This window comes from Bos grunniens, chromosome 10, assembly GCF_055505025.1.
Source record: "Bos grunniens cultivar Pamir isolate PY7600 chromosome 10, Bosgru_T2T1.0, whole genome shotgun sequence".
Classification (NCBI taxonomy): Eukaryota; Metazoa; Chordata; class Mammalia; order Artiodactyla; family Bovidae; genus Bos; species Bos grunniens.
This window is the reverse complement of record NC_141174.1, coordinates 92,687,448-92,710,239: the sequence shown is the minus strand read 5'-3', so window position 1 is coordinate 92,710,239 and position 22,792 is coordinate 92,687,448. Positions and strand designations below refer to the sequence as shown.

At 39.1% G+C, this 22,792-nt stretch overlaps 1 protein-coding gene across 7 annotated transcripts in view; it reads left to right on the top strand.

Moving 5' to 3' along the window:
- Positions 1-22,792, top strand: part of SCAMP1 (secretory carrier membrane protein 1) — a 151,834-nt gene that overhangs the window by 108,750 nt on the left and 20,292 nt on the right. For 6 of the 7 annotated variants that reach the window (XM_086323135.1, XM_086323133.1, XM_086323131.1 and 3 more), the window contains 2 exons: positions 13,303-13,453; positions 19,998-20,096. In XM_086323135.1, the coding sequence (XP_086179261.1) occupies positions 13,303-13,453; positions 19,998-20,059 (213 nt within the window). In that variant the 3' untranslated portion in view covers positions 20,060-20,096. Of the gene's footprint in view, positions 1-13,302; positions 16,135-19,997; positions 20,097-22,792 lie in introns of those variants that run through there. The other variant, XM_086323134.1, reaches the window with a different exon arrangement.

Here is a 22,792-nt window from a genome sequence, read left to right as displayed (position 1 = left end):
CAGTGTTACCTTATTGATTTTCTGTCCATTGATATAAGTAGGGTGTTAAAGTTTGCTCCTAATATTGGGTTGATGTCAAATTTCTCTTTATGTGTGTTAGTGCTGTATGTGAAAGTGAAGTCACTCAGTTGTGCCCGACTCTTTGCGACCCCATGGATAGTAGCCTGCACCAAGCTCCTCTGTCCATGGGATTTTCAAGGCAAGAGTACTGGAGTGGGTTGCCATTTCCTCCTCCAGGGAATCTTCCCAACCCAGGGATTGAACCCAGGTCTCTCACATTGTAGTACTTTGCATATTTAGGCTCCTATGTTGGGTGCATGTATATTTCCCACTATTATATCTGTTTCTGGATTGAACTCTTGATCATTATGTAATGTTCTTTTTTATCTTTTGTTACTGTTTGTTTTACCATCCGTTCTGTCTGATACAAGTATTGCTCCTCCAACTTTTCTGCTTTTGTTTGCAAGGAATACCTTTTTCCATCTCCTCACTGTCAGTCCATGTGTGTTACGTTAGGTCTAAAGTGACTCTCTTGTAGACGGAACATATATGAGTCTTATTTTTGTATTCAGTCAGGTGCTCTGTCTTTTGATTGGACCATTTAGTCTATTTATGTTTAAAATAATTACTGATAGGTATGTTCTTATTGGCATTGTGTTAACTTTTTCTGAATAATTTTTGTAATTTATTTCTTTCCTTTGCTCTCTTCCTTTGTGATTTGATGACTATCTTTAGTGTTATATTTGAATTCCTTTCTCTCTTTCATGTGTGTATCAATTACACACTTTTGGTTTGTTGTTACTAAGAGGTTTATATATAGCAATCTATATAAGTTTGAACACATTTTAACTCTGAAATTTTACTCTTCCAATCCATCACATTTACATCATATTGTACATCTTATTTCGTGTATTCCTTAGCTAATGGTTGTGGATATAGATAATTTTTCTGCTTTTGTCTTTTAAGCTTTACTGGCTGTATAAGTGGTTAATTTACTACCTTTATGCTTGTCTTTGCCAGTGAGATTTTTCCTTTTGTAATTTTCATATTTCTGGTAGTGGCTTTTTCTACTTTGAGAAGTCTCTGACATTTCTTATAAATCTGGTTTTGTGGTGTTGAATTCTTTCAGCTTTTGTGCGTCTGTAAAACTTTTGGTCTCTCCTTCAAATGGGGAGGAAAACCTTGGTGCGTCGTCTTAGCTGCAGGTTTGTCCATTCGTCACTTTAAATGTGCTGTGCTGCCCCCTCCACCCTGTAGAGTTTCTCTTAAAAAGGAAGCTGAAAGCCTTATGGGAGTTTCCTTGTATATGTAACTTGTTTCTTTTCCCTTGTTGCTTTTAATACTCTGTTTTATCTTGACTTTTGCTATTTTAATTACAGTGTGTCTTCCTAGTCCTCTTTAGGTTGATCCTCTTTGGGGCTCTCTGTGCTTTGACCTAGATGTCTGTTTCCTTTCCCAGAGAAGGGAAGTTTTCAGCTATTATGTCTTCAAATATGTTCTCTGCCCACTTTTTTTCTTTTTACCTTCTGTGAAAGGGACCTCTATGAAGTGAATGTTAGCATGTTTGATGTTGATTTCAAGATCTTTTAACTGTCCTCATTTTTTAAAATTCTTTTTTTTTCTGTTCTGTTTGAGTGATTCCACTGCTCTCTCTTCGTGTTCTCTGATTTGTTCCCCGCATCATCTAACCTACTATTCACCCCTTGTAGTGTAGTTTTAATTTCAGTTACTGTATCTCCAGCTCTGTTTGATTACTCTTTGTACTTTCTAACTCTTTGTTAATCTTATCACTGCCCTACATTCTTTATTATGATCATTACCTTAAATTATTTTTTGTGTAGATTGCCTTTTTCCACTTTACTTACTTCTTCCTTTGGGGTTTTATCATATTGTTGAAACATATTCCTCCATTACCTCATTTTGGCTCAGGTGCTGTCTTCATTTCTCTATATTTGGTAGGTTTGTTACATTTCCTGATCTTAGAGAAGTGGTCCCTACATGTCCCAGCAGTGCACTCCCCTCTTATCCCCAGAGCTATGTGATCTGGGGTTGCCCCCTATGTAGGTTGCATGGGCCCTTTCATTGTTGCATACCGACTACTGTGGGCAGTCTGGTAGACATGGCCGGCCCTCAGTCTGGTTGGTTGCTATGCCTTGCCTTAGGTGGGCCGGGCTGTGTCATGCGGTGGCTGATTACAAAGCCCCAGGGGTCCCAGGGCTAGTGCTAGCCCTCTGTTGGGTAGAGTTGTGTGTCATGGTGGCTGTTTTGTATGCTGGGTGTCCGAGATCCCATGTTGGCCTTCTGCTGGATGGGGCCAGTTTCTGACATAGCTGTTTGCCAGGTGCATAGTGTTCAGAAGCTGGTGTTGGCCCTCTTTTGGGTGGGATTGGGGTCCAAGGACTCCCAGGTCTGGTGACTGCCCTTTGCTGAGTAAGTCTGAGTCTTGGGGCTGGTGCTGGCCCACTGGTGAATGTAGGCGGGTCCTAGGTCTTTGACTGCAGAACAAGGGCATCCTAAACCTAGAGTCAGCCTGTTTGTGGATGGGGCCAGGATACAGGGGGTCCCAGGGCTAGCGCTGTGTCAGTGGAGGATGGACTCAAGCTCTGGGGTCTTTGACTGCATGGCTATGGAGATCTTGGGGTTGATGTTAACCAGTGGTTTGTGGGGCTGGGTCCTGAGTTAGCTGGGGGCTCAGAGGAGTCTGTGGCTTCTGGCCTGGTGGTGCGTTAGGCTGGGTCCACCTCTTAGAAGCTTGGCCTGAGGTGCCCTCATTCTGGTGCTGACAGGTTGGTGGGTGGGGTCAGGTCCCAGCCCTGATAAGCAAGAAGGAAGATTCCAAACTGGCATTTTCTATTACCACTGTCCTCGTGGTGGCACAAGTTCCCCAAATCGGCTCCCACCAGCATCTGTGTCCCCAAGGTGAGTTCCACTTGCCTCTTTGTCTCCAGGAGGCTCTCCAAGTGGGTCCCACCCAGGCTCTTTTCAGATGACTTCTTCTGCCCTGGGTCTCAAACCAGGTGGCATTTTGTGTGAGCCCCTTAAGAGCAAAGTCTTTGCTGGGAGAGCTATCACCAACCTCAGATATGCAGATGATACTACTCTAAAGGCAGAAAGTGAAAGGGAACTAAAGAGCCTCTTAATGAGGATGAAAGAGGAGAGTGAAAAAGCTGGCTTAAAATTCAACATTCAGGAAACTAAGATCATGGCATCCAGTCCCATCACTTCATGGCAAATAGAAGGGGAAAAAGTGAAAGCTGTAAGAGATTTTGTTTTCTTGAACTCCAGAATCACTGCAGATGGTGACTTCAGCCATGAAATTCAGACGCTTGCTCCTTGAAAGAAAAGCTATGACCAACCTAGACAGCTTATTAAAAAACAGAGACATTACTTTGCCAACAAAGGTCTGTCTAGTCAAAAGTTTTGGTTTTTCCAGTAGTCATGTATGGATGTGAGAGTTGAACCATAAAGAAGGCTGAGCACCGAAGAATTGATGCTTTCAAATTGTGGTGCTGGAGAAGACACTTGAGAGTCCCTTGAACAGCAAGGAGATCAAACCAATCAATCCTAAAGGAAATCAACCCTGAATATTCACTGAAATGACTGATCTGAAGCTGAAGCTCCAGTACCTTGGCCACCTGATGCAAAGAGCTGACTCATTGGAAAAGACCCTGATGCTTGGAAAGATTGAAGGCAAAAGAAAAAGGGAGTGGCAGAGGATGAGATGGTTAGATAACATAAGTGATTCTGTGGACCTGAATCTGAGCAAATTCCAGAAGATAGGATAGTGAGGGACAGGGAAGCCTGGCATGCTGCAGTCCATGGGGTTGCAAAGAGTCAGACACGACTGAACAGGACTGAACATCAGCAGCTCTGTTTCCTGCAGCCCTCTGGCTCCTCAGAAAGCAAGCCTTGCTGGCCTTCAAAACCAGAAGCTCTGGGGGCTCACCTTCCCTGATCAGGAACCCAGTGTGGGACTGGACCACCTCACTTCTCAGGGAGAATCTCTGTGATTCTAATTCTCCTCCCGTTTACAGGTCACCCACCCAGGGTGTTAGGCCTTGACTGTACTGCATCTGTGCCTCTATTATCATCTTCATTTGCTTCCTTCTTTATAGCTTTACTTTTAGTAGGTCTTGTCTGCTAGTCTTCAGGTATTTCTCATTAATAGTTGGTCTGTAAGTAGCTCTAAGGTGGGTTCGCCTGTGGGAGAAGATGAGCTCAGCATTTTCCTTCTCTGCCACCCAAGAAGATAGTTTCTTGACATGGTGTTCCAGAAGCTTTAATGGAAATAATACACGTGAATTGTTTTGTTTAAATAAAGTACCATGATTTTTAAATTTCCACAGTATATAATATTTTGCGTGTCATTCAACCATGTTGTACACTAAGGTATTTTTGAAGATAAATGAAGGATGCAGAATTCTCTCTGGAGTTGTGTCTCACATGTTGGACTTCTCAGATGACACTAGTGTGTAAAGAACCCGCCTGCCAACGCAGGAGATGTAAGAGACACGAGTTTGATCCCTGGGTCGGGAAGATTCCCTGGAGGAGGGCATGGCAACCCACTCCAGAGAATGCCATGGACAGAGAGAGGAGCTTGGTAGGCTACAGTCCAAAAAGAGTCGAACACAACTGAAGCGACTTAGCATGAATGTGGCACTTTGGCAGACATTTTAAAGTTTATTTTGAGTTTTACTCATCTAGTGTGTTCTCATTTGATCCTCAGGAAAACTCTGAGAGATAAGAAGTATTCTTTGTTGTATTGGAAGTTAACTTGAGGTTTTCAGTGGTGTCCAGCCCTGTAGAAAGTAGTGGAATCAGTAGATATAAAATCTAGTGTCTTTTCTGTGATACTCCTAGGACGAAATATGTAGGTTAGTGCAGTTCTCATAAGCAGAAGAAATAGCAAGTATTTCAGTTGTTCAGTTTTTGTTTTTGTTTTTAATTACATTGCTTTACCTTAAAACTGTATTCCCGATTTCTTAAGGAGTGTGTTATTAATAGGTTTCACTGAAACATAACAGGGAAATGGTAAGCTTTTTGCGATGTTGAACCTTGTAAGTAGCCCATTTTGCTGGGACACTGAAATGAGGAATCACCCTTTCACATGGGTATCGTGGATTAAACCAGTGTTTGAGCATTGTGCACGATACATAGGTACTGTTTTCCCTCTAGGTGGCTCCCTGGGTCTGTACAAATACAGATCATTGAAAACTGTGTTATTCTTACCTCTCTTTTCCCTCCCTGCTCTGTGGGGCTATGCGTTACATTTTAAGTAATTAAACCGTAAAGTCCACTAGGATATAATATCAGCCACTCAATTTAATATAAATTTTAAAAAAGGAATAAGCAAGTTAGAACAAATGTTTGTTAATTACATGCCCATAAATTGAGGAGGACAGGGGGGAGGGTAAAGGGGAAAGACAGATAAGTAAAAAAGGTTTATTAGATTTCTGTAATACATTTAATTTGTAGGATGTAATTATATGTACTCGTTATGAGATAAATTGCTTGAACATAGGTGTAGTAATTTATCTGCACATATATTTTTTATAAAAGAACTTGGTTGGGAAAGGAATAAAAATAGCGCCATATTTATGATACTGCCTTGGTACTAACAGAATTTTAAGATTCAACCGTGTAGGTATTTGAGTGCTCTTTTTCTCCCTGACCCTTTAGTACTTTGATCCGTAGTAATATGGCATTTGCTTCCGCTACTGTATCAGAAGAACTGGGGGCTTTTACCCCTTTATTCCCGTAACGGCTCTTCATTCCTAAACTGCTTTCTTCCCTTGGCATCTGTGAAAAGATCCCTGGTTTTTCTCATTCCTCTCTCAATCATTTCTTGTTGTTATGAGTATGTCTTAAATACAGGTGCCTTAACAGGCTTCGGTGCTTGATTTCCTTTTGTTTCTGCTTTCTGTGCTCTCTCACCACGCGCAGTTAGCTGACGTCAGAGTTGCAGCTACCATTTATGTGCCGTTGGTTTCCAAGTCCCTGTCCCTAGTCCATTTCTGTCTAGCTTCCAACCAGATTTTCACCTGTCTGCCATGGCAGTCTCATAGTAGGTATTCCATAAACATTTGTGCAATGGATGAATGCTTAGAACTTAGCGTGTGCTCTCCCTACTAAAACAACCTGTCCTCTCTCTTCTCTTGAAACAGTGTCTCAGTATCTAAGCTTAACCTGAAAGCATTTGACTCCTTCGCCTTTCCCTCACTCTGCCTTAGCCGCAATTACCAGTTCCTATGTCTCTGCGCTTGGAGAAAGGGCTGACTTGGGTGCGCTGCCCCAATCCTGCAAACCTGCTTTGATGACATTCTAGTCAGGCTTCTAATTTAGGCCTTAATCACAAGGCAGTGTAATTACAAGTTCACTTTTGTGTCTCATCTTTCTTCCCCCCAAGTTTGTAGGCATGTAATAAATAAATATTTGTCCTAATATGTTTTGTTGTTATTTCCTTTCTCAAATTTGTGTTAGATTGAGTGGGTGATGTTATGGATTGATGTGCTTCGTAGTTTATTGCATCTTAGAAAGAGATGCTAATAGAGTATTTTTGAACCCTGCTTGTAAGAATCTAAGATTTGAGTGAAGAATCAGTATGGACAGATAGTTCTCAGAAGTATTTCCTCTTAAATCCCTTAAAACCTGACCATACACAAAATGTTAAATAGTGTACAGAGTGAATAGCACAAGTATCTTTAAGGATATACATATTGTGTGGTACATTAAATGATAAAATGATACAATTTGATATATAGGGTCAGTGGTGTATATGTAGACGACATAGAAATAGTAAGGTATTGTTTTCTTGGCACTGTCTTGGGTAGTAAGTTAATGTAGTTAAGTCAGAATGTCTCTTGTTGTGTTTTTTGTTGTTCAGTTGCACAGTTGTGTCTGGCTCCTTGTGACCTCATGGATTGCAGCACGCCGGACTTCCCTGTCCTTCCCTATCTCCTGGAGTTGGCTCAAACTCATGTCCATTGAGTTGGTGATGCCATCCAACCATCTCATCCTCTGTCATCCCCTTTTCCTCCCGCCTTCAATCTTTCCCAGCATCAGGATCTTTGTCAATGTGTTAGTTCTTTGCATCAGGTAGCCAAAGTATTGGAGCTTCAGCATCAGTCTTTCCAATGAATATTCAGGACTGAGTTCCTTTAGAATGGACTGGTTGGATCTCCTTGCAGTCCAAGGGACTCTCAAGAGTCTTCTCCAGCACCACAGTTCAAAAGCATCAATTCTTCAGCACTCAGCTTTCTTTATAGTCTAACTCTCACATCCATACATGACTACTGGAAAAACTGTAGCTTTGACTGTATAGACCTTTGCTGGTGAAGTAATGTCTCTGCTTTCTATCTAGGTTTGTCTTAACTTTGCTTCCAAGGAGCAAGCATCTTTGAATTTCATCGCTACACTCACAGGCCACAGGGATTTTGGAGCCCAAGAAAGTATAGTCTGTCACTGTTTCCATTGTTTCCCCATCTATTTGCCATGAAGTGATGGAACTGGATGCCATGATCCTAGTTTTTTGAATGTTGAATTTTAAGCTAGCATTTTCACTCTCCTCTTACATCCTCATTAAGAGCCTCTTTAGTTCCTCTTAACTTTCTGCCATAAGAGTGGTGTCATCTGCATGTCTGAGGTTATTGATATTTCTCCTGACAGTCTTGATTTCAGCTTGTGATTCATCCAGCCTGGCATTTCGCATGATGTACTCTGCATATAAGTTAAGTAAATAGGGTGACAATATACAGCCTTGACACACTTCTTTCCTAATTTTGAACCAGTCTGTTGTTCCATGTTTTGTTTTAACTGTTGCTTCTTGACCTGCATATAGGTTTCTCAGGAGGCAGGTAAGATGGTCTGGTATTCCAATCTCTTAAAGAATTTTCCACAGTTTGTTGCATTCCGCACAGTCAAAGGCTTTACTGTAGTCAATATAGCAAAAGTAGATGTTTTTCTGGAATTCTCTTGCTTTTTCTATTATCCAACGAATGTTGGCAATTTGATCTCTGGTTCCTCTGCCTTTTCTAAATCCAGCTTGTACATCTGGAAATTTTCAGTTCACGTACTGTTGAAGCCTAACTTGAAGGATTGGTTAGTTTTCTGTGATTGTGGTTTTCAGTCTGTCTGCCCTCTGATGGAGACGGATAAGAGGCTTATGGAAGCTTCCTCATGGGAGTGACTGACAGAGTGGGAAACTGGGTCTTGTTCTGATGGGTGGGGCCATGCTCAATAAATCTTTAATCAATTTTCTGTTGAAGGGAAGGGCTGTGTTCCTTCCCTGCTATTTGACCTGAGGCCAAACTATGGTGGAGGTAATGAAGATAACCTCCTTCAAAAGGTTCCAGGCACACACTTTTACCCTCAGTGCCTCCAGCCCTGCAGCAGGCCACCACCAACCCACGCCTCGGCCGGAGACTCCTGGACCCTCACGGGCAAGTCTGGGTCAGTCTCTTGTGGGGTCACTGCTCCTTTCTCCTGGGTCCTGGTGCACACAGGGTTCTGTTTATGCCCTCCAAGAGTCTGTTTCCCCAGTCCTGTATAAGTTCTGGCGGCTCTGTGGTGGGTTAGTGGTGACCTCCTCCAAGAGGGCTTATGCCACACCCAGGTCTTCTGCACCCAGAGCCCCTGCCCCTGCAGCAGTCCTCTGCGAACTCGTACCTCCTCAGGAGACACCCAAACACAGTTCTGTCTCAGTCTCTGCGGGGTCTCTGGGTCCTGGTGCACACAAGTTATGTTTGAGCCCTCCAAGCGTCTCTGGCAAGTACGGGGTTTGGTTCTAAATGCAATTTTGCAGTAGACAGACTGAAAACCACAGTCGTGGAAAACTAACCAATCTGATCACATGGACAGCAGCCTTGTCTAACTCAGTGAAACTATGAGCCATGCCGTTTAGGGCCACCCAAGACAGACAGGTCATGGTGGAAAGTTCTGACAAAACGTGGTCCACTGGAGAAGGGAATGGCAAACCACTTCACTATTCTTGCCTTGAGAACTCCATGAACAGTATAAAAAGGCAAAAAGATAGGACACTGAAAGATGAACTCCACAGGTTGGTAGGTGTCCAATATGCAACTGGAGATCAGTGGAGAACTAACTCCAGAAAGAATGAAGAGATGGAGCCAAAGCAAAAACAACACCCAGTTGTGGATGTGTGGTGATGGAAGTAAAGTCTGATGCTGTTAAGAGCAATATTGCACAGGAACCTGGAATGTTAGGTCCATGAATCAAGGCAAATTGGAAGTGGTCAAACAGGAGATGGCAAGAGTGAACATACACATTTTAGGAATCAGCGAACTAAGATGGACTGGAATGGGTGAATGTAACTCAGATGACCATCATATCTACTTCTGTGGCCAAGAATCCCTTAGAAGAAATGGAGTAGCCATCATAGTCAACAAGAGAGTCCGAAATGCAGTAATTGGATTCAGTCTCAAAAATGACAGAATGATCTCAGTTCATTTCCAAGGCAAACCATTTAGTATCACAATAATCCAAGCCTACGCCCTAACCAGTAATGAGGAAGAAGCTGAAACTGAACAGTCCTATGAAGACCTACCGGAGAAGGCAATGGCACCCCACTCCAGTACTCTTGCCTGGAAAATCCCATGGATGGAGGAGCCTGGTGGGCTGCCGTCTATGGGGTCACACAGAGTTGGACACGACTGAAGCAACTTAGCAGCAGCAGCAGCAGCATGAAGACCTACAAGACATTCTAGAACTAACACCCAAAAAAAGACGTCCTTTTCATTATAGGGGACTGGAAAGCAAAAGTAGAAAGTCAAGAAATACCTGCAGTAGCAGGCAAATTTGGCCTTGAAGTACAGAATGAAGAAGGGCAAAGGCTAGCAGAGTTTGCCAAGAGAACACACTGGTCATAGCAAACACCCTGTTCCAACAAGACAAGAGAAGAGTCTACACATGGACATCACCAGATGGTCAACATCAAAATCAAATTGATTATATTCTTTGCAGGCAAAGATGGAGAAACTATACAGTCAGCAAAAACAATTCGGGAGCTGACTGTGGCTCAGATCATGAACTTCTTATTGCCAAATTCAGACTTAAATTGAAGAAAGTAGGGAAAACCACTAGGCCATTTAAATATGACCTAAATCAAATCCCTTACAACTTTACAGTGGACACGAGAAATAGATTCAAGGGATTAGATCTGATAGAGTGCCTGAAGAACTATGGACAGAAGTTTGTGACATTGTACAGAAGGCAGTGATTGAGACCATTCCCAAGAAAAAGAAATGCAAAAAGGCAAAATGGTTGTCTGAGGAGGCCTTACAAACAGCTATGAAAAAAAGAGAAGCGAAAGGCAAAGGAGAAAAAGAAAGATAAACCACATTGAATGCAGAATTCCAGAGAATAGCAAGGAGAGGTAAGAAAGCCTTCCTCAGTGATCAGTGTGAACAAATAGAGGAAAACAATAGAATGGGAAAGACTAGAGATCTCATCAAGAAAATTAGAGATACCAAGGGAACTTTTCATGCAAAGATGGGCACAATAAAGGACAGAAATGATACTAACAAAAGCAGAAGATATTAAGAAGAGGTGGATAGAATACACAGAAGAACTATATGAAAATGATCTTAATGACCCAGATAACCACAATGGTGTGATCACTCACCTAGAGCCAGACATCTTGGAATGTGAAGTCAAGTGGGCCTTAGGAGGCATCACTACGAACAAAGCTAGTAGAAGTGATGGAATTCCAGTTGAGCTATTTTAAATCCTAAAAGATGATGCTGTGAAAGTGCTGCACTCAATATGCCAGCAAATTTGGAAAACTCAGCAGTGGCCACAGGACTGGAAAAGGTCAGTTTTCATTCCAATCCCAAAGAAAGGCAATGCCAAAGAATGCTCAAACTACTGCACAATTGCACTCATCTCATCTCACATGCTAGCAAAGTAATGCTCAAAATTCTCCAAGGCAGGCTTCAACAGTACGTGAACCGTGGACTTCCAGATATTCAAGCTGGATTTAGCAAAGGCAGTGGAACCATAGATCAAATTGCCAGCATCTGTTGGATCACTGAAAAAGTGAGAGAGTTCCAGAAAAACATCTACTTCTGTTTATTAACTATGCCAAAGCCTTTGACTCTGTGGATCACAACAAACTGTGGAAAATTCTGAAAGAGATGGGAATACCAGACCACCTGACCTGCCTGCTGTGAAATCTGTATACAGGTCAAGAAACAACAGTTAGAACTGGACATGGAACAACATACTGGTTCCAAATCTGGAAAGGAGCCAAGGCTGTTGTCACCCTGCTTCTTTAGCTTATATGCAGAGTACATCATGAGAAATGCTGGACTGGATGAAGCACAAGCTGGAATCAAGATTGCTGGGAGAAATATCAATAACCTCAGATATGCAGATGACACTACCCTTATGGCAGAAAGAGAACAACTAAAGAGCCTCTTGATGAAAGTGAAAGAGGAGAGGGAAAAAGCTGGCTTAAAGCTCAACATTCAGAAAACTAAGATCATGGCATCCATCCCATCTCTTAATGGCAAATAGATGGGGAAACGATGGAAACAGTGAGAGACTTTATTATTTTGGGCTCCAAACTCACTGCAGATGGTGACTGCAGCCATGAAATTAAAAGATGCTTGTTCCTTGCAAGAAAAGTTATGACCAACCTTGACAGCTTATTAAAAAGCAGAGATATTTTTTGCCAACAAAGGTCTATCTAGTCAAAGCTATGATTTTTCCAGTAGTCATGTATGGGTGTGAGAGTTGGACTATAAAGAAATTTGAGCACCAAAGAATTGATGCTTTTGAACTGTGGTGTTAGAGAAGACTCTTGAGAGTCCCTTGGACAGCAAGGAGATCCAACCAGTCCATCCTAAAGGAACTCAGTCCTGAATATTCATCGGAAGAACTGATCCTGAAGCTGAAACTCCAATACCTTGGCCACGTGATGTGAAGAACTGACTCATTGGAAAAGACTCTGATGCTGGGAAAGATTGAAGATGAGAGGAAAGTGGGACGACAGAGGATGAGATGGTTGGATGGCATCCCTGACTCAGTGGACATGAGTTTGAGTAAACTCTGGGAGTTGGTGATGGACAGGGAGGCCTGGCGTACTGCAGTCCGTGGGGTTGCAAAGAGTCAGACATGACTGAGCGACTGAAGTGAACTGAACTTGAAGGATTTTGAGCATGACCTTGCTAGCATATGAAATGAGTGCAATGGTGCAGTAGTTTGAACATTCTTTGACATTGCCCTTCTTTGGTATTGAAATGAAAACTGACCTTTTCCAGTCCTGTGGCCACTGCTGAGTTTTCCAAATTTGCTGGCATATTGAGTGCAACACTTTCACAGCATCATCTTTTAGGATTTAAAATAGCTCAACTGGAATTCCATCACCTCCACTAGCTTGGTTTGTAGTGATGCTTCTTAAGGCCCATTTGACTTCACACTCCAGGATGTCTGGCTCTAGCTGAGTGATCACACCATTGTGGTGATCTGGGTCATTAATATCTTTTTCTTATAGTTCTTCTGTATATTCTTTCCACCTCTTCTTAATATCTTCTGCTTTTGTTAGTATCATTTCTGTCCTTTATTGTGCCCATCTTTGCATGAAAAGTTCCCTTGGTATCTCTAATTTTCCTGACGAGATCTCTAGTCTTTCCCATTCTATTGTTTTCCTCTATTTCTTTACATTGTTGACTTAGGACTGCTTTCTTATCTCTTCTTCCTGTTCTTTGGAACTTTGCATTCGGAAGTGTATACCTTTCCTTTTGCCTTTCACTTCTCTTCTTTTCATAGCTGTTTGTAAGGCCTTCTCAGACAACCAGTTTGCCTTTTTAATTTCTTTTTCTTGGGGATGGTTTTCATCTTTGCCTGCTGTGCCACCTCCATCTATAGTTCTTCAGGTACTCTATCAGATCTAATCCCTTGAATCTATTTGCCATTTCCACTGTATAATCCTAAGGGATTTGTTATGTTTAAACCAGTCTTTTTAAGGATGTAAATATCTTAACTTGGTACAATGGAAAGCATAGCTTTTTGCTTTTGGTTAAGCTGTTTTTTAAATTATTCTTGGTTTGGCATAGGCATAATTATCTCTTCTGCATTGCAGATAAAAAGGAAAAATCTGTTTTAAGAAAATATTTACATGCAGTGTCGTGTTCCAAAGTTGGGGCTGATGTCCTTGATCTTAGGACTCCTGCCTCACATCTATTCTTTGTATCTCTGAGTCATGTTGAGACTAATTGAAGAGCTGTTGCTAAAGAACATGTAAGATTACCACTCATCTTCTCCCACTTTTTTATGTCTCCCTAGGTACATGGACTGTATCGCACAACAGGTGCTAGTTTTGAGAAGGCCCAGCAGGAGTTTGCAACAGGTGTGATGTCCAACAAAACTGTCCAGACCGCGGCCGCAAACGCAGCTTCAACTGCAGCGAGCAGTGCAGCTCAGAATGCGTTCAAGGGTAACCAAATTTAGAGAGTCTTCCGACAATGCACTGTTACCTTTTGATTGTACTTTTTTCTCTAGTTACTGTATTCTATACATTTTTTTTTAGTTCCAAACACACAGTACACACAGCACGTATATTTCCTAATCTCTTGTGCATGGGCTAAAAGCAGAAAAACTTCCTCGTCTTATTATTTACCTGACAGTTTCTCAATAGTTCAGTGCCCCTTGCAGAAAAAATATTACATACAAAATAAACATTCTCCATATTTTTGGGGGGATGAATATTCAGCGAATTATTTCAGTGGTGACACACTGAAATTAACATGGCACTTACTAGAAAATGCACTTAGTACTTGCTGCAGTCCTTCTGTCCAGAATCTTAGACATAAAAATTACACATTTGAGCAGTAAAGCAATGCTTCATTCCTTTTCCTTATTTATATTGAAAGAAATAGGACATCCGAAATTTAGGGTCTTTTAAATTGGCTTGCTTTTTAGCAGTTTCAGTCACCGGTGAAGAGCCTGTGCTTTTCAAAGCAGATAATGTAAATTTTATCTTTTTATTTTCTTTATTTAGAGTAGTTGATATTTTGATAATCAATCTCTGATCTTGCATGGATACCATGTTTCTTAAAAGAATTAGTATTTTGGGTTATGCACTGCTTATGGTTGTAGGATTGGGGACTTGTTTATAGAATCATAGAAATGATTTTCTATAATACTTTCTTTTAAATAAAAATGTACCGGATGTAATATGAAGATATAATATAATGCAGTGCATTATCCAAAAAAAGTAGATAATTGGTGGAATAGGATGTAGTGATGATAATACCTTTTTGTTTTTAATTTTCAGTATTCATGCCATAGTAAAATATTACTGTTTGGAAACTTTGGTATATTCTTGTGGCTACTCTTTTTAATTGAACTGAGCTTGTGTTGGGCAGCTCTCTTTTGGGGTATGCTTGTGTACTTTTTAACAGAGGTGTTAAAGTCTAGCCTGACTCCATGTCCTGAAAGAACATAACAGTATTTAAGATATTATTTTTTTTAGCCTCTCATGTCTAGTTGGCATTAAAAAGACCCTGATACTTCACTATACTTGAATCCCTAATGCACCTCAGTCTTTGAATTTTTGAGACACACTGAACACACTAAAATCTGTAGCAATAGAAAAAATAAAACATTTAACTTGAACCAAGCAAGAAAATACAGATATAGTTGAATGCATTAATTATGAACATAATCATGTTAAAATTGTTACTATGCAGCACAGGACTTCATTCTTATAGTATACTTGGATTGAAACTTTGAATCATTTTTAATAACTGATTAAATGCCTCAAAGACACTTGTAAAGTCATAGTACTATTGTTTTGGAAGTCATTAGCAGACCTCAGATTGCAGAATAATGAGTATGTTGTATGCAATTTGATTTTAAGGAAGGGTAGTCTGTTGGATTATATTATTTGATACTAAAAAATCAGCTGGGTGTAAATGGTTAAATCATTTTTATTCTTCCCCCCAAATTTGGAGTTAAAATGAGTTTCATCCTAGAGGTAGGAAGGTAAATTCTCCTATTTATGAAAGAAGCTTTGTGTGATGCTAGGTATAACTCAGCTTCATCCAGATGGTGTTTACGTTTGATTTATTTGGGGCTTTGTTGAAGTAATATACTTGGAAGATATTTCTTTTACTCTGATGAAAATAGGATTCAGAGTATGAATTTAAAGCTGTTTTTATGAATATTTCTGATCAGTGATAATCTCTACCTACTTTCTCAACCAAATAAGCCCATTCAAGTTTTTTAGAGCCTATAATCTTACTGAAAAATGTTTCATCAGTATGCTTTGTTGAGCGTGGATTTTACAAATATTCAAAACATTAACCACAAAATACAACAAAAGCACTTAGGTCTGTCATTATCTTTCAAGTTCCTTTTGTTTCTCCTTAAACTACAGATGAAAACTTTATCATAGAGACTTTTGAAGAATACTGAGATATCAATACTTTTCTTCAAGAATTATGAATGCTTCTCTCTCTTCTGTAGAAATCCTCTATTGCTAAGTAGCAAAGAATAATTACAACCAACAGTACCTTTTTTTTTTTTGTTTGTTTGGATGGCGGAAGTGTTGTTTTAAATTCCAGTTATTTGGGTTAATACAAGCTTATAAAGAGAAAAATGTTTTTTAAAAACATAAATGTGCATTAAAATGATGGCACTGCTTAACAGTTTGATAAGGTAGAGGAGTTTTTAATTCTTATAATCTCTATTCTCTTAACAACTATTAGTAAATAGTCACATTTGCGCTCAGTAAAAGATTGGCATTTGTTAGTGGTTTATATTTGATATTAGTATTACCCAGTATCACAATCGTGAAATGGTCTTCACATTGTAAGGAGCCACGTCAGTTTTCAGTTTGTAGTATTGTTTTGGCTATTTTATTTCAAACGAAAGTTTGAACACTGGAAAATCATTGCTCAGTGGTGTTTAATTTGGAACTTGGATTATTTATCTAAGGATGTCTGTATATTTTGTCAATGAGTACTATTGCGCTGCCATTATGGTGATTGTCATGGTTCTATATAAATGCCCTCCATCTGTCCCTCTACTGTTGCATGTTTTCGGTGGTTTGGAAGTTTTGTATATTTATTGTATTAACACAGAGTGTCATAAAATAAAATGCTGTTTACTGGATGTTTGTTTGTGTAATTTTAAATACTGTATTAGCACTTCAGAGGCAGTAATTATACAGAGGACTCAATGTATATAGAAATACCACATTTGATTTTTTAAAATGACATGACAGTTCTTCTGTTGCTTTAGACCTTTGTAGGTAGTGGAACATGAGATTCACTAGTTAAATAGTTCGACCACTGTAAGGTCAAAATACGCAGACTAGAAGCCAGATTCAAAACAGAAAACCCGTGTTGTGGCCCAGACCTCCCCTGCGGGCTCACATGGACGCCTCTGTTCTAGTATTGTGTTGACGCGATTGGGCTTGTTTTCTGTTCCCTAAACTCACTACCTGTTGTTGTTTTATGTACTGATGAAAGTACCAATTTGTGTATTGTTGGATTTTTCATCTGATTATCTAAAGAGGATATAAAAAATATAGTCTAAAAAAAGTGTTCATGGTGAATCTCATTTGAGAAATTCATGTTAAATTAAAATAGGAACAGCATTTTAGTTTTCTGGGTGTTACCTAAAAGTGACTTTGGATTTTCACTGGATATAGGCCTTTTGTAAATCATGTTGATATAATGTATGGTTTGCATTTTAGAGGGAGTTTATGTTTAATTAAGTTTTAGTTTCTGTAAATCATTTGTAGTACATAATGCTTTTTATAGTTATTGCTTTATCTTTTTCTGAAAACACTGGCATTAGCACCTAATTTTGCATTTTTATTGGTAAAAATCTACACTGTTTCTGTACAGAATCTGTTGCATTTTTGTGCAGTTTTCCCTTATTAGAATTTCTGTGCTGTCACTCATCATTGCACTGTGATTCTTTCATTTTTTCCTTAAGCTAAATGTTTAAAGGAATTTACTGATTCCTTGTGATTAAGAACTTTAGAGGTGAAATAAAAGCGGTTAATGTAAAAATAATTGAGGATGTTTAAAAATCTGTACTTTGATAGATTTTTCAAGTGCCATAGTATAAATTTATTTAGAGTAGAACTGTATGTTTTAAAACACTAGAATTTTTTATACTACTTGTTTATTAAACTAAAAGGTTGTATCTCGGTGGTTAAATATTATGGAAAGTGAAGTATTTCTACCAGAATTTTAGGGTACATTTTATACAACAGCACACTTTTTGTTAAGAATGAGTATTTTTAAACTTTAAGATTTATCACAATCTATAGAAAGATAGAAAGGAATCTGTAGAAAATTTCTAAGCTAGCCAGATGTTGCCTCTAATCTATCCTAGATAAATACAATAGATGTCCTTGATTAGAAGATTCTAGCAAAATAGGGAAAGGCTCCCCTCTAGTGTTCTTACCCCTCTTGTGGGCTTCATATTTACAGTTTAACTATGTGGTTTTGATAAGACAAAGCCTTCAACTTAGAGAATTTTCATCAGCACTGTTTATGTTTTCAAATGGCAAGGGGCATAGGAGCCAGCAGGTAACAGTGCAGTGAGTGTTAAATTTTATCTAAATCTTGATTTATTTTTCAGCTCATAACTTTCTGGAGTTGGCGTAGCTGATGGTGTAGTTAAAATTCTTCTGCCACTAAACCCATTTTATCTTTACTGGAGATAGAAAGTCGTTAATCCTCTTCTGCCTTATAGTGTTTCATATGTTGACTATTATCTTTTGTACATTTAAACAGTTGAATTTGTAGAACCATAGAATGCACATTTTATTTAACTCTTTGTTTTATAGTACTTAGCTTTAATCCTAGAATTCCTCCAGAACTCTTTAAAAATTTTGTGGGCCAGTAATTCTCAAGATAAATCATGGTCATGAGTCATTGTTACCGTGACAGTTTACATTATTATTCAGGAAGAAAATGCCCCGAATAACTGTTTTTCTTCTGGTGGTTACAGAAGTTCCCACAACATTATTGTCTCCTACACAAAAACTGAGCCCACTGGGCATACACATCCCTCCAACTAGTTTTCTTCTAGTATGAAGGAAATGTGTATCTGTTGTAGGACTACTGAAAAATGTGGAAAATAAGTGAGAAAATAAAGCAATATGTAATTTTTCTCATCTAGAGATACCACTGTTAATGCTTATTGTACTTTTTGCTTTCTTTTTGTATACATACATATTTTATATAGTTAAAGGATATAAATAGTGGGAATTTTTATCCTGTTTTTCCCTTACTTGGTATTATATCATAATGATCTGCTAGTTAAGCTTTTAAAATTAACTTATTTGTAAAATTAAAATTACATTTCATATAAATTAAAAAAAATATTTACAGCAAAAGGAGTTACAGTGGTTCATAATTTTATACCCACAAATAGGTACTGTTAAAATTTGGTTCATTTCTTTCCGTTAATTTTCCAGGAAGGCCACTTTTTCCCCTAATATTAAGAAATAAGATTTCCCTCTACAGCCTTGTAATTGGTCTTTTAAGGAGTTCTGTCTAGCTTTCACAAACCCCATTTCTTTGGACCCCTGAAGACCACATTGGCACCGGATGTCACCTGGCCATAGTGGACTCATACATGGCTCATTAAATTTTTACTCTGAAAGTAGATTTGTCTAGAATTATACTGTTTCAGAGTTGGGCCATGTGGATAATCATATTCTGCCAAGACTTTGAAAGAGTTACCAGAAAACTGATGTGTGCTGAAAGTGGAGAATGAAGCAGACATGCAGAAGAAGTCGGATAAGGACATAGGAAAGGCCTTACCAGCTCTCTGTTTCTTTTGTGAGGCCTGGCTGTTCACCCCTTTTTTGTTAGCTGGATATCACATTCTCCAAGTAATATTCTTACCCTTTTCCTTCTGAGCTATCTTGAGTCGATTTCCTATGGCTTTTTGCTAGAGAATTTTAACTTACACAATGGTTTGTAATCTTTTTTCCAATTCTGATATAAATATGTTGAATTTTTCCTATTGATGAATTAGTTCTGTAACAGTGGCTGTATATGCATGTACCACATGTTATTTTTCAAATCCTGTTACTCTTTTAGGTTCTGAATTTCAGTTTTTTTCTTTTTTATTATAAATAACTTACCAAGAAATATATTATTGCTAAATTGCAGACCCAAGCTTGTGTTCTTTCCTTAGGACAATATGCTTGGTCAAAGTGTAAGTATAGATTTTTATGATCTTGGATGTGCATTGTCAAATTGCTCTCCAGAAAATTGTATCAATTTACGCCCTCCATCTCCATCTTTATTTACACTGTGCTGTGATTGGATGTTCCTTTTCTAAGAAGGCTTTGGCATCAGTAGGCTTTAACAAATAATCGGAGGGTTTTCTGAGCATTCTGGTTTCCCACAGATGATGGGCTCAGCTGATACTCCTTGTTTATAAATAGGAGTGACCACGTATCTTGTATCTACAGAGGAATCTTCTACTTGCTGAAAGCCCTAAGCTGAAGATGACTAGTACAGGATGGAAAAAAAATTGCTGGCCAAGGTAGCCAATCCACTGAGGCTCTCTAGGTAAAAACTAGATTGGGTTTAACAACAGGTTATATTATTCTTCACAGTTTTTAGGACAACGCTTCATTTTTAAGATCGACTCTAAATGATATTAGTCTGGACAGAAGATTCTTTTAACTTTTTTCTAAAAATAACATACTATTGGGGACTTTCTGTATATCAGAAACTGTACTAAATGCTTCACTTAAGTCGGTTACTTAACCCTCACACCAAGCCTGTGCTGGAATTTCTGTTCTTGGGCCCCGTTTTAGAGGAATAGGAAATCACCCCAGTCACTCAGTGAGTGGTGGCGGTGGCAGGGGAGAGGCAGCCAGCACAGGCCCCCGATTCTTGGCGAATGTGGGGTTGCTTCCACCACCCGGTGCCACCTCTCTCCAGTTCTCTCTTTTCCATCTTCCACATTTCCAGTAACTCATATCCATCCTCTAGGGACAATGGACTCTAGAAAACAATTCAGTAATCAAGAAAAAAAGTACAGCGTGTATTTTTGAAAATCTGCAGACCAAGGCCTACCTCCACAACCTGTGGGTAAGTACCTGCTGCCTGCTCCTCACAGCAGTGCTGCTTCCTCAGTGATCCTTGGCGTGTGTGCGTGTGGGTGTGTGTGTGTTTGGAGAAACTTAAGTTGCAAACAAATCCTCATTTAATTGTCATATTAGCTATGAAGAAAATAGGCCCCTTATGTAATCATAATGGCTGCTTATTCTTGATGAGAGATTATTTATAATTTTTTTATGGAAGTATAGTTGAAAAGTACAATTTTGTGTTTATTTCTGCTGTGCAGCAAAGTGACTCAGTTACACATATATATACATTTAAAAAAAATATTCTTTTTCCATATGGTTTATCCCAGGATATTGAATATAGTTCCCTGTGCTATATACAGATTGTTTATAATAAAACTATCATTTTTTATCACTGTCATATACTTGATGAATTTTTAATGCTGTTCTCTAGATTGAGCAAATTGAGATATATGTTGTCATCTTGGAAAGTATGAAAAATTACCAGGTTTTTCTCTGAAAGGGAGCAGTGTTTTCATCAGTTGTCATCTCATGGTGTGGCTTTTTTGGAGTTAAATTTGGAAGTTATTCTAAGAGTTTAGTATGCAGAGATGTTGGTGTCTCCTTGGGGTTTGTATTTGTTTTCTCTCTTATGGGTAGAAAGAAACTACAGCTGTTGGAGAATGTAGTCTTTGGTGTCAAACCTGTATTTGAACTTGGGCTTTGCCACTTACCAGCTTTTTCATGTGGGATAAATTACTTAACCTCAGTTAAGTTACTTGGGTGACAGTTAATATATCTATAAAATGAGGATATTAGTTTCTACTCACAAGGTTTTAATGAATAAATGAATTAAAAAGAAGTGCTTAGCACAATACCAGCCCATGAAACATGTATAAAGGTTAAAAGTTCTTACTGCCTGTCCATGTTGAAGACTCCCAAGTCTCTGTCACCCAGCTGGTCTTCTCTCCACCGTGTGTTTCTAGCTGTGCATGGGACTTCACGTTGGCAGCCTAGGCTGAACCTTCATGCCTTCACTGTCCCAGTCCCGCTGGCTTCCTGATCTGGGGGAAGGCACCGCGTTCTGCCCAGTGCCCAAACCATCTTAGACTCCTTCCCCTACTCCCTGAACTGCTTCTCATCGCTCCCCAAGCTGCCCCTTCTTTCTCCCTAACGTCTCTTCATCTCATTGTCTTCACTATCTCCTGCCTTCATTCGGGCTTCCTTCTCTTAAGGGTAAAGTTTAGTGGTTTCTCCCAAACATATGCCCATGGTGGACTGCTTGTATAGATACTAGATTTTTCAGGATATTTGACTATAAAAAGTCAAAGAGCTACAAATTATTTGATTGATTTTTCTATTCCATGTGGTTTTACTACTTCCTCTTATTCATTTATGCTTTTATTTACATCCTGTGTATCTAAGCAAAGTGAGCAGGTCATGTCTTAAAAGACTTATCTTGGAGAACTCTCCAGGGTGAGGAGGAAGCTGCAGTGAGGAAGAGAGTAGGGGCACCCGCAGATGGCCACAACTGTGTGACGAGGCAACCGATGGGGTCCTGAAAGGAAGACATTACTGGCTGCTTTGGGAGGAGGCTAGAAATCTGCTTTGAGGCTCTTACCCTTTAGTGTTTGGGAGTTAAAAAAAAAAAAGGTACTGAATTATTGGAAACTGCTGAAATAGCTCCCTTAAAGGAAATGTCCAGGATAGTCAAGACTGTTACTATGTTAAGCAGAGATTTCTAAGGAGAGCTAGGAATGAGTTGAATGCAGTGTGTTCTAGGAAGATCAAGCCATGGAAGATCAAGCTGGTAGCAAAATTGCTAAGTAAGAACTCAGGGTGAAATGTGAAGCACAGGTGTGGGTTGCCCAGCCTGTGCTGAAATATAAAATCAGGGTCCTTTGTCTTGTGGATTAACTTTTGAAAAAGATGTTAATAACATCTGAGAAAGCAACTGAAAATGTCCAATTTCACTTGGATTATTTAGATTGTAATTTGTTTGGAAAAAACTTGCCTTTATTGATTTGGGTAATTTTGTCAGCTTTTAATGTTGATTCCTATTAGAAATCCGGCACATGTCAGGAATGTTAAAATGTCTCGAATGCCTAGAAGCCAAAGCATACAGTAGTTTCAGCTGTCACAGGCCCTAGATCAAGAAAATAAAGCTATTTTTGTATGTTCTAAGTTCTTCACATGATATGGAGAGTTGAATAAGAGTTTATGAAAAGGGTTGTACGTGTCTTGAGTTTGTAAGTGGAGTCCTGTTTCTAGATGAAGCTTTTTATGGGCAGGATTACCTTCAGGAAATGTGGATGTATATTGCTCCATGATTGGCTTTTAATTGTGGTATTCTTGTTGGAAGAGGAGAACGTGTCCTTCAGTTGACTTTTCCCTTGTTGTACACATTTCTTTACATTATAGTCACAATACTTTGAAGTATTTCCATATTTCTTCAAAATTTAGATAACTAAGTAGCATATGAGAGGGTTTTAATTTTTTTTTTCCTATTTATATTTACATCAGTGCTTCTCAGGGGAAGAAATATATACTTCATGTTAAAGCTAACATCAGGTATGTGTATATGTTATTAGTGAATGGCAGAGTTAAAATACTTGAATATCTTATCACCAGTATCACATATGTTAATGTTTAAAATTTGGTAGATATTTTCTTGATCAGATTATACACATCATATTGAAACAATATAATGAGACTTGAAAG